Genomic DNA, 12,237 nt, shown 5'->3' on the forward strand with positions numbered 1-12,237 from the left:
TTTTCTTACATTCCTTCTATGCAAACCCCCTCCACCCTCCTTTTTCCCGAAGCTATGTTATATGCTATCTTGGTGCTCCTTTGGGGGTTGATAATTCAGTCAAGTTGAGATTTAAGTGATGGAAGGGAGAGCTAAAGGGAAATATGTGAGGATGGCAGGAATTATGCCCAAGTCGGAATGCAAGATTTTTGCATATATTATCAATTTAGACGGTCGATATAGCATTTGTTTGTAAGCTTTCAAAGTCTCATTCAGATCAAGTTGAAAAAAAAAGCAAAATATTCTTTGGGCTAAGAAAAATGGTGGGAAAATATTGCATTATGTTCCATGGAGTGCGTTGAAGGCCCCCTAAATCTCTTGGAGGTTTTATGTTGAGGAATTTAGCCTTACTATATAAGTGGTTTCCTAGAGCCTTGGACTATGCAACTCCCTTGGTCAGATATTACTAAATGGTTCATTGAAAGAAGTTAGGAGATGCCAGTAGGATCGTGGAGGAACTTGGATTGGCACACTAGCTGCTCTCAAAGTTCCCCCTGAAAGTGGTGGGGTCAGACATAATTACAAGATTGGTTTCAACTTGAAAATTTTTGGGTCTATTGCTATATTGGAAGGGGAGATCAAGATTAAGAGGGGACTCCAATTTTTTTGAAATTATTCTGTGGATGCTCCTTTAGCATTGATTGATATTAGACACACCAAGAATATGCAAAAGAAAGGTTGTGCATCTATCAACTTCAAAATGCACATGACGTTGGCTGATTGGAGGTCATGGGAAGATGTCATATCAATTTTTAATCCAAAGTCTAGAGAGATGGTCGAGTTATGAATGGTTGACCAACTAACGCAATAGTGTCTTCTTGGTGGAGGGCTTTGGTGGAGGGCTAAACCATGGACAATTAGACGCAAAATAGATTTCAACTGGAGAAGTAACAAGATGTGTCTTTGATCCCTGAGCTTAATGTTCAAAGGGGGCATATCAAAGGTTCTGCATGGCGAACTAGTTTAATTGAGAAAAGGGTTATCCCTTAATCATAGGCAAGTTTTGATTTGGAAAATAACTCATCAATGGCTTCCTGCTCTTGGCAAATGTAGTATTAATCCTTTCTGTGATGTGTCGGATTTTTCGTAGGCTCTGGAGGAAAGTTGAACAAGCAATGATACATATGAACTTATTGTCGAGGTTTACAATTAAATGGAGCTCGTTGGGGTCATTTGACATGTATCTCCTCTGCTACGAGAGCAAGGTGGTCTTGTCTCAGAGTTGCCATTTGCCTTGCTATTTGGCCTTGGCCATGTCCCAAAATCTAGGATTGCTATGGCTTTGATGAAGGCTTTATTCGAGTTCTTTTGGATTCTAATATGGCCTTGGTAGGGGATGGTTTGCAGGATATTTCTAACACCTTATGCGAGTTTGTTATCTTTCAAAACTATCTTTTAAGGGTTGGATCGGGTACGAATTTGGAGCTTCGAGTGGAGGTTCGGGTTGTTTCGAGGAGCTTCAGAGGTTCTAGAGCTTACAAATGGTTCGATCATGATCCTGAGCCAAGGTCATCCTCAAATCCCAAGCCAAGGCACACGATGACACGTGGTGGCTAGAGCGCGCGACACATGCCTCTGACACAAACTATCACTGCAACAGCGTGCAGCTTTCTGATGTGGCAAGGGGCATACATGATAGTCGGCCACATGGCGAAAGCCACAAACAGAGTGCGGGACTGCGAGTGGATTGGGGTAGAGTGGCAGACAATTAATGGGCATGAGACTTCATGGGTAGACATGATGACATGGCAAAGTACCTTGATGATGTGGCATGCGTGTGAGTAAATGTGACGCATTGGCTGTGAGAAGCACAGACGCTGTCCATGACACAAGGTACAAGTATAAAGCACACCCATAGAAGACATGGCACATGGCAACGCGACAAGTACTAACGCAACGGATCTTACGTGGCGACACACGTGAGTATAGGGCATAGGACATGTGAGTTGACACGCACGACGGGAGGCCAAAGTAGACTCGATACTGCCGACTGCAACCACATGGCAGAGGCGAATGACCGGAGCAGACACCAGAGGGCAGATTGTGCAACAGAGCAGAGCGCGACTGAAATGACGTGGAGCCCAATACTGAGGTAGTGAAGGAGGGCAAACCGCACGCAGAGGCAGGCAATCGCTACTACAAATAGCATGATAGTGGTGACATGGCGCAGTTTGGGGATCGATTGTGGCACATAGAGAGGCAGCCCATGACTGGCAACGCGTGGTATCTACATAAATAAATAAATATATATATATATATATATAGATAGATATATTTTATATTTATATATTAATTGGGTCCACCACTGACGAATGACGTGATGTGGCAAATCACTGGCATCGTGGCACGAAAGATTAATGATGAGTCATGACATCGCACAATCGACGATTCCAGATGATGGGACAGGAGGACATGGCACATTAACAATAGAGAGAGAGAGAATATAGAGAGAGAGAGAGAGAGAGAGAATTTTAAAATAAATGTATGGATATAGAATAATATATAAATATCTATAAGTAATGTATATAGTTACATTTATTATAAATACTTATTTATATTTATATATTATTACATCAACTTATATATATATAAAGGAGTATATATTTATTTACTTTTCATTTGATGTTTAACTCTCTCTCTCTAATATATATATATATCTATATATATATATAGATACATTTATATTTATATTTATGTATATATGTGTTTATGCAATAATATATATAAGATACATAAGTATTTACAATAAATGCAACTCTATATAAATAAGATACATAGAACTCTATACATAGTTGCATTTATTATAAATACTTATGTATCTTATATATATTATTGCATAAACACATATATACATAAATATAAATATAAATGTATCTATATATATATATATATAGTGAGAGAGAGAGAGAGAGAGAAACATCAAATGAAAAATAAATATATATATACACCTTTATATATAAGATATATAGAATTCTATATAAATATCAATAAATGTTATATATAGTTACATTTATTATAAATACTTATTTATTATTTATAATTATATAAACACATAAATATATAAAAATATGTATATAAACACACACACACACACTTTATAGTTACTATTATATATATATAATATAAATATTTATCTATCTTTATATATAATTATATAATAGTATAAATAAATAAATATGTCTCAATGTGAGCTTAACCAAATGGTGCAAGACTTGAGAGGTCCCAAAGTGACTATCAGCACAACAAATCACTAAGGAGGTATTGAAACAGAGGCCTATCAATCACAAGGACTTGGGGGCGCATGAAGTTTATACTCATTGCAGAGTCTGCTACAAGGAAGGAAATGATAATCATCCCTTCAACATACAATCATCAGCTCAAGGAAACGAAAGGGAGCCTGGGAGATCCGAGCGGATCTCTAATTCGTCGTAGACGAGTCATGCTACTCGTAGCAATAACGACCATCTTCTGCTCGCACTGGTCAACCTTCTCCTCATCAGAACTGTTTCAAATTACCTGTATCCAATAAATTAGCTTCACATATATGGAGCCAAGAAGTACTATATCTTGCCCTGCATTACTGGTTACGTAATCAGTCGATAAACGTGGTTTTACAAGATGTCACTATTGGCCTCATTTGCGAAAGGATTTCATACAAGTAAACTTACGATTCAGGCTCCTTGCTCTCACTTGTCTAATCCGACCCAAGGTAACTCTTCGATGCGGAGTGTTACCAACCGGGACCTGGCTGTGCTAGCAAGCCCTTTATTGTATATAGCTCCTAAGAGGGCATGAACTCGGTTGGAATGGTGTGAAGGGTGGCTAGCTGATTGCAAATAGTGCAGGCCGAGCCCAGGTTTGCTACCTTCTAGGTTTGACCGATGATGGCAAAGGTCCTGCAACGACAAGAGTTATATTGAGAATAGACGTTTCAGAAAATCAGGATACCATTCAGCCTTTGATAATCAGAGAAGAGAACTCAGGAACTCTGGAATACAAAACCGGTTGCATATGGCTGCCCTTTACTATATCCTCCCACCTTATCCCTGCGGTATGTGTTGAGGAGGACTCCAGGTGCTTCTTTCCAGCGCCTTCCTTGGCCGTTTGCAGGGCAGCTAATGGAGATGGTCTGTATGCAGTTGATGACAAGGCCTTTAGGAGCCAAGAACCTGGAACAGAGGGTGGCGGTGGAGGGCAGGGCACATTAACTCCTGAAGAACATCTGGCAGAGTATAGTTGTTGTACTTTACGAGATCTCAACTGTCGATCAGGATAGTAACCGGAAATCCCCAGAGGCCAACCCATTTCCTTTGGAAGAATTTCCTCCCGGCCATCATTGTGAAGCTTCTCAGTCAATCTACTCCTTTGGCACTTTGCAGGGAAGATGGGAGGCGCAGACTGCGTGCTCGAGGAACTCTTGCAACCGTTGGTTTCTACAGACGAATATCTCAACAGTCTAGAGAAGCTGCCTTTTTGGAATTCTACATCGAACTGCTGATGCACCTCGACTTTTGACGAAGAGTCTGTCGATACACTGTGTTCACCAGACACATAGGGGATAGAGCCATTCCTTTCTGGCTTTCCTGCCTGCTGACCTCGAATGTCCACCCACAAGGCCTTGCCAACTCTCTGGCTAAGATTGGACGGCTTCCTCGGTTTAGGGGAGCGTCCATCATCCCTGTTATTCTCAGACTCTGATCCAACCGCTTTATTATCATCACTCAGAGAAGGACGGGGTGTTTCAAAATGGGTGCACATTGCATCTGCGAAGATTTCTAGTCCCTCACTTGACCAGTCCTTAGCAGACCCCCAGCTTTTTCTGCCGTCGTTGCTCGGAGACATGGATGCTCCGGTTCTATAACCACGGCCAGGTGTAGATGCCCGGGAGCCAAACCTGCTGGAAGCATCGTAAAACTGAGTTTCATCACCCTCAATTCCGGTCTGGTCATGGCAAGGGCTTACTCGTAAACTCTTACTAGCTTGGAGAGGGCTGCTCCTCAAACGAGTACTGTTACGGTATCTATTGGGATAGATTGCTCCATATATGGGCGAGTTAGCTCTAAAATGGTTCTTTCTTGGGCAAGCTGAATAAACGTTGGAAGGAGGAGGGCGTTCAATCCTTTGCTTGCCTCTGTCTTGCAAGGTCGCCTTAATCTCCCTAACAACAGCTTCCTGGGGCACAGCCAATCCAAACTGAGTTAAAGCATTAACGAGAAAATAAGAATCATAGACGCTTGAATACCACCATGCTTTCACGGAGGCAAGGTTTGCAAGTTGAAAATAGATACTCGTTAATTGAATTTTTTCTCTCATGGCCCCCCTATTATTCGTTAACGTCTGTGTGAAAACACCATAAAGGCACTGAAATGCTCCAACGCCCCAAGTAGATACAGGATGACTAAAGTCGAGGCAAACAACTCTTCACAAGATGGAGAGACACGGCTTCTCCAGAATTAAAGAAGATACGATGGGAATAGATCCATGATCCATCCTTCTTCTACTCATGATATACCATATTACCATGGTTATAGGGTGTGAAAACTAATCAAGCGACTGCCAAAAATGTCCATTTCAGAGGCTACGCGATATATATCAGAAGATTACACGGACTGCAAAACCCATAACGAGAAAGTAAAGTTGGTACATGAGAGAAATACAAGATCCTTCGAGCCTGACCTAAAGATTGAAATTGAATACTATCATCTTTCAGAATAGCTATTAATCAGACGACAATGCCGTGAATAATGGGATCATCTACATTCTGAGATGAGTTTCACAGGATAAGCAAATATCAGGAAATCAAAACAAAGGGAGAGGAGAGGAGTCTAGGTAATGCAAGCTCGTGGGACGACGCGTTGTGAAGAAACCAGCTCACCTCTTCATCAGTGACAGTGGAAACATCGTCACGGACAATATCGACGCTGCGGGATGGTGTCACCTTGCTCTTGATTTTAGACATAGCACGTGCGGATGCCGCTGCTTTCCGAATGGCGTTCACGATAGCCGTTTTGAGAGTCCTGCACGACTTGAAGAAGCCACTGTTCCGAGCTTTTTCTTGTTCTAGCTGCTGTGAAGGAGTAGCTGGAGCTGTGAACCCCTTTACTCTCGGAGGGGTCGTCTGTGCGGCAGTCAGAAGCAGCTGCGCCCGAGAGCGTACGCCCTCACTGGGAATAACGGCAGCCGCCTTTATAGATGTTGCTTGCGACAACGAGCTCCGCCTCCTCGCGGTAACAAGTTCGTGTCCAGTAGAACTCGCCTGCGGGGCATCAGCAGCCATAGCCTTGGCGGCGGGAAGGAACCTGTCCATGATGAAGTCCCTAGCCTCGCTGCCTGCACATTGGCCTGGCTTCGCTACATCCTGTTCGGCATCTTCGTGTTCAAAGGCGCTCACTCGGCTGAGAGTGGTGGTGCCGACCTCTGCCGTGTCCTGGTTATCCTCATTTTTTCCTTTTTCACCCAGCTGGTCATCTACTCCAGGGCACTCACGCAGCTGTCGGTGCTTTCCCTCGCTCAAACCTCCTCGAGATTGGACCTGGTCTTCTCCATGACCGGGGGCATCGTCTGCGCCAGCAACTTCAAGGAAGCTCTCGCGCTGGCCCCGCACCTGGAGATGGTCTTCTCCATGGTTGTGAGCTTGACGTGGAGGCTGTGCTGGGCGAGGAGAAAGCGCTTCATGCCGCAGCTGTTGTTGGTAACGAGCGGTGGAGAGGGAGGTCGCATGAAGTGGCAGTATGGACGGAGGGGTCGGGGAGGATAAAGGGGCGGAGGAGAAGGAAGACGCGGCGGAAGAGGACGGGGAGGCCGATAGGGAGGAGGAGGAGGAATAGACGGTGGCGTAGAGGGCTGGTGCGCGGGCAAGATTGGTTGGCGGAGGGGGCGGGGGTGCAGAGGGTAGCGGAGTTGAGGGCGGCGAGGGGGCGGCGGTGATGGGCGGTGATAGGCGCAGCTTGGGGCGGCCGGGGCTGTGCTCCCAACAAAAGGGTACAGCACCTGCCACACGCAGCTTCTCTGCGCTGAGCTCGCCGCTCAACTTCCAGAGACTGCCGCCCTCCGTCGCGCGGCGTGCCGACAGCAGTGGTGCGTTATAGTTGAGCCGCCGCTGCTCCGCCGGAAGCGCCACCGCCTCCTCCTCCGCCATTGGATCTCCGTCTGCGCCGCTCTCTAAAAACATTTGCCGCCCAGTCTACTCTTACGCGACAAGACAAGTCGCGAATGCTCCACAGAAGAAACTCGGCACCTTGCTCGAAATCAGCCGCTGTTTTTTGTGAGTTCATCAGCATCATTATACTTCCTTCGCCGGCCTGCGTCTTCCTCTACCATCGAAGGTGACAGCCAGGCAGAGCACAAAATTCCTAACCAGACTTTGAGATTTGAGAGAAATGGTGCTTCCAAAAAGCAGCACCCGAGTTGGAGGAGAGAGCACGCAGCCATCGCCGCAAAAAAGCACTGTACCTGGTCCACAGAATTCTATTCGGTATTGTTCCCTGCACGCTCCCTTCCTTTACTACGCCTGGCGCTCTCAACGCTTCCGGCTGCCTCCCGCAAACCTCTGTTGAAAAATCCCTTTTGTCCACAACAAACAGTCCCCCTTTTCTCCACAACAAACAGTCCGACTCCTTCCCACGATCAATTAATCCCTTTTGACAGGACGGAGCAATCTGGGTTTCTTGCTTCATAAACTGTCCATGATCCAAAGCTCTACGTCAATTGTCAAGGTTTTAGTCTCCCTTCACAAAAGTATCAGCACAGACCTTTCGAAATTGGAATGATTGAGAGACACGAAAGAGCAAGTGTCTCGCTCAGGTCAGCTCTCCCATGAAGTGATATCATCTCATGCTTAATTTGCTTGCTCTTGCTCCTCTTTGATCTCGCCTCGCCCGGTGGCAGAAGCCGCAGAACGCCAGTCTCGTTTAATGAAAACGGGCAAGCTTCCTGTTTCGATTTCCTCTTGCCCAATTCCCACTCGATCTCTCTTGGAGACTTGGAATGACGTCTTCTGTTCCTTTTGCAGCAGTAAACGGCTACCTCAGGAGGAGTGAGGACTCAAAAGGTCAGTTTCTGAGACTCTATGCAGCCTATACCCAGCCCCCACTTGCCCAATTTTCAAGCTAGCTCAATGATTCCGATGCGGGGGCAGGCTCTAGCTAGTCTAGCTGGCTTCGTAACGGGAACGCAGTGCGCACAACGGATTCGTATCAAACGACAGACGCTTCCAACATTAAGTAAAAAAGAGATTCATGTGATGGAGCAGATACCGAGGGAAAAGCACGTAGACGGGGAAGGAACTTGGAAGTTTGGAAGTCCGAACAAGCAGAAGCAGTGAGCACTGAGCAGGAGCTCATCACTGATCTGGAGGGCACCGACGCCCGAGGTTGGCCCGATGAACGAGGCGTGTTGCAGGAGGCAGCTGCACGACGGTGACGCTAGCTGTTCAGCAGTCCTTAGCACTATCCATAAGATATCTTGGTAAGGGAGTCAACAACAAAAACTACAAAGGCTCTTCGACAAATTTGGTGGTCACAGTATGGAGTATGGATGCTTCAGATTTGGTGGTCACATTAGGTTGCACAAATGAGCTACAGTAGAAAGTTGGAGAGTATTTTCATCTACACTAGATTGGCAAAGCAACGTAGCGTAATATGATGTGCTTAGGGCAAATCATCCTCGTTCTTCTAGGAAGCACGGATTTTAAAAGCAAAACCTTATTAAGAGTTCTCCAAGGACATGCTTGAAGATAGATACCTTAGAGGCTTTGATGAGAGTCTCATTAATTGGCCCTTGATGTATCTTGTGTTGATTGGCAAAATGTATATGAAATATGGGAGGATGCTAAGAAAAGAAGAATCATGGATTTGTAGTTTTTCAAAATTGAATCCTTTTAGTCTTCCAAATGGAGAACCCTTTATTATTGATGTTTTAGTTATATGTATGATTATAGACTATAAGTAATATAACTCTAGTTTAGAAGTAACATGAGATTAAAAGCCTTCATTTTGACATTTTGAAGCTTCATTAAAAAAAAAACTTCATGGAAAATTTTGTGAAGCCTAGAGTTGTGCAGCAAATTTAAGCACTGCTACACTATACTACACACTCACGTAACGCGTTCCTTGTTGTCCTTCTCTTGCCCCGTGATCCTTTCAAGTTCACCCCATCCTTGGCAGCTGGTTAGAGGGTTCATGACTCTACATATTTGGAAGCAGAGAAACGACAGTCTATCACAGACCCCATCTTGGGAGAATGCTAGCTGCGGCTATACTAGATGATATAAGAAAGGCTGTACAGTTTTTTGGGAAAGATAATGAAAGCTTTAGACTACTAGGTAGAAGCTTGAACTAGAGGTGTTTGCCTCTCTTTCTAAGGCTTCCTTCTCTTCTTGTACAGTCCACTTTACCTTTAATACATACTTTCGTTGCTGAAAAAAAAAGTTTACCCCATGTCTCCCTTTTGTTTTGTGTCTTTTGTTGTAGTCCGCATTGCGCCATACTCCTCTCCCACATTGGATTCTCGAATCTCACTACACCGACATCGTGTCGCTCGCTTCTCTCTCGACTCTCGAGTCTCTACATCTAGGGAGGCTCTCTAGTCTATCTCTGTATCTCGAGTCTCTACATCTAGGGAGGCTCTCTAGTCTATCTCTGTATCTCGAGTCTCTACATCTAGGGAGGCTCTCTAGTCTATCTCTGTAAAAAAAGGTAGCTTGGGAGTCCTGACTCCTTCGCCACAATCAGGCAAGTAAAAAGAAAAGCTTATTAGCTCTTTACTCTAATATTGCTCTCAAGTTTCCACCCCAGTCCCCAATGAACTGGAATGCGGCCCAATGGCCCATTCCTCACGCGAAATCATCTACATTAATGAACACACAGGAAGGGAACTTGGGTTCGAAAGGTATTAAAAGTAGTCTTTAACTTTGAAAATTTTGATTTCCAATGAGGTACAAAATCTGTGGGGAGCAAGCGGGACTCGGCCAAGTTCCTGCTCGTCGGATGGTCTCAATGTAAGCGTTTTTAGTTGCTGGTTTCTTTGAGTTTGGGCAGGAGCGCACTATAAAAACTGCGAGATTGTGGTCCAGTTGCCCCAGTTTCCCAGATATCCTATCTTCCCGGTTGGCACAAATGCGCTGGCCAATGGCGGAGGACGGCGAGGAGCTTGCCCACGAGAAAGCATGTGACTCTCTGAGCGTTTGTTTGACATTGTGCAGTTGGCGATGGCAGCACACTTTTGTGAGATTGCTCTATCAGGGTTGAGGCTGGTTGACAGTTGCCTCTCCCAAGGACGAGTGACACACAGCTGTCTCTCCTCTGGACCTTTTTATGGGCTTCGTTCAACTCTCGACCTGAAGTTGATGCGCATTTGGTGGTTTCTTGCACAAGGATCGAGGTTGAAATCCAGCACCATTGGTGCTCTGATTGGCACCTCCATTCTGGAAGATGCAAAATGGAGCATTGGTGTGTGATTTCTTCCCCAGAGGGCTGATAGCCTGCTCTCTCTAATTGATGAAAAAAGACCAGGCTGACTAGCATACAGAGAGCTCCTCTAGTGGTCCTACAACCTCACACGAGCTCAGTTAGTTAGATTAAATGCTACGCTTATTTTGTTCACGTGAGATAATTAGTTTTCACTTTCAAAATCGCACCAATGTCGCTTTGGTGACCTCGTGTGCAGTAACTCTTAGCATGCCTTTTTTATCAAGTCCCCAGTGGGAGCTCTATTTCTTCGATTAGGCATCAGTCTGCTATGATCATGAATGATCTCTAAAATAAGGTCCAAAATTCTAGCTCATGCTTTACATCGGCAGAAAGCCTGAGAATTCCAAGGCTGGCGCATAGGAATGACTAAACAAGGTCGGGATCCCACTATGGCCTTGCTTTTTGGCTTGATAAATATTTCCAATAACTTGGAAAAGGGGAACCCATAGGTGTAAATTCGAAGGAAAGGAAAAGACAAAAAAGTAAGTGAAGGTGAAGGAATATGGGAAACGGTAGATGAATGAAAGAGAGGAGAGAAAAGAAGTGAAAGAGGTGTGTGTGTGTGGTGGATGGACCATTAAATAGAAGTGGGGACGTGCCTATTTTGGCAAGAGTAATATTAAGGTGGTGTCATACAAGAGATAAAAAGAGTCTCCATCTTTGGGCCTAACAAAAGACAAAAGCATTTAGGATAACACACAAGAACGACCTGCACAAGCAAACAAAAACCTTGAACCCTAAACACATTAGAAGCCCTTAAACTACTACTAACCCACATTTGAACCTGATACTACTACTAACCCACACTTGAACCTGATACTAACCACAATTTGCATGGTCAAATTAACCAAATGAACTAACTTCAAAACTATGGAACTCACTAACCAAGACTCCCTTAGGACCCTTGCAAGGCCAAAAATGCAGTCTCGTGAAAATAGCGAAGGGTTTCCCTAGCATGGGACTGCCCTCTTATAGATAGATTGCCGCCCTAATAGTTAAGAGAAACATGACAGCAGCAGCTGGCAAAGCATTCTTACCCTCCTTGGCCTCTCACCGGAATAGCAAGGGTGGTCGACTCAAAATCGCGGGCAAAAGGATATAGAAACCCCCCACATGGGCTGGAATTCGTGCTCACCAACTTGGTTAATTGCTCATAGGAGGTCATTAGCTATCGACTCTGAGAGCTAGTGCACATGGGGGGATGGGGGGGGGGGGGGAGGCACTAGCTTTGTTGACTATGAATTCTAAGACTCTCGGAATGGCTAAGTTTTGTCCACGCAAATTCTAACAAGTTGCAAGGTGTTATGAAAATCAGTGGCTCCTTCTGCCCCTCTGCACAGGTAATTAGTGAACTACTACCAAGAACAACCAGTCGAAAGGAAGTGGCGCACTAGTGCTTGAATTCGCACCTTGCAAATAGGAGGTGCCAAAGAGCGCACTGGGGTCGCATTTATGTGCTCTATGAATTAATTCTTGTGAATAGAAGCTTAGCACCTCTAGTCGCACAACAAAGGCTGCATGTGCACTAACTCTAATCAGAGCCTATTTTGGGCTTGCAATTCCGGTCGCCGGTCCATGGCTATTCTACAATACCTTGAAAATGGGTCAAACCTACCACACCTTAGCAATGTGTCCTCCCTCGTGGTTGGCATGATGTGACCATGCTCTAGGATGCAAACATTAAAAACCAATGCCCATGCTAGTCTTAGCCTAGTGCCCTCCATGTGTG

At 44.9% G+C, this 12,237-nt stretch overlaps 1 protein-coding gene across 1 annotated transcript; it reads right to left on the minus strand.

Moving 5' to 3' along the window:
- Nucleotides 1-3,377: 3,377 nt before the first annotated feature.
- LOC147885445 (uncharacterized) lies at nucleotides 3,378-7,150 on the minus strand (the record flags this gene model as incomplete). Its single annotated transcript, XM_087397032.1, has 3 exons — nucleotides 3,378-3,555; nucleotides 3,708-5,211; nucleotides 5,915-7,150. Coding segments are annotated over 2 exons (2,457 nt in total), but the record flags the coding sequence as incomplete, so codon positions are not given.
- Nucleotides 7,151-12,237: the final 5,087 nt, after the last annotated feature.

This window comes from Dipteris shenzhenensis, chromosome 25 (assembly GCF_047967505.1).
Source record: "Dipteris shenzhenensis isolate YYH24624 ecotype China chromosome 25, Dip_SZ_1.0, whole genome shotgun sequence".
In the NCBI taxonomy this organism is placed as follows: domain Eukaryota; kingdom Viridiplantae; phylum Streptophyta; class Polypodiopsida; order Gleicheniales; family Dipteridaceae; genus Dipteris; species Dipteris shenzhenensis.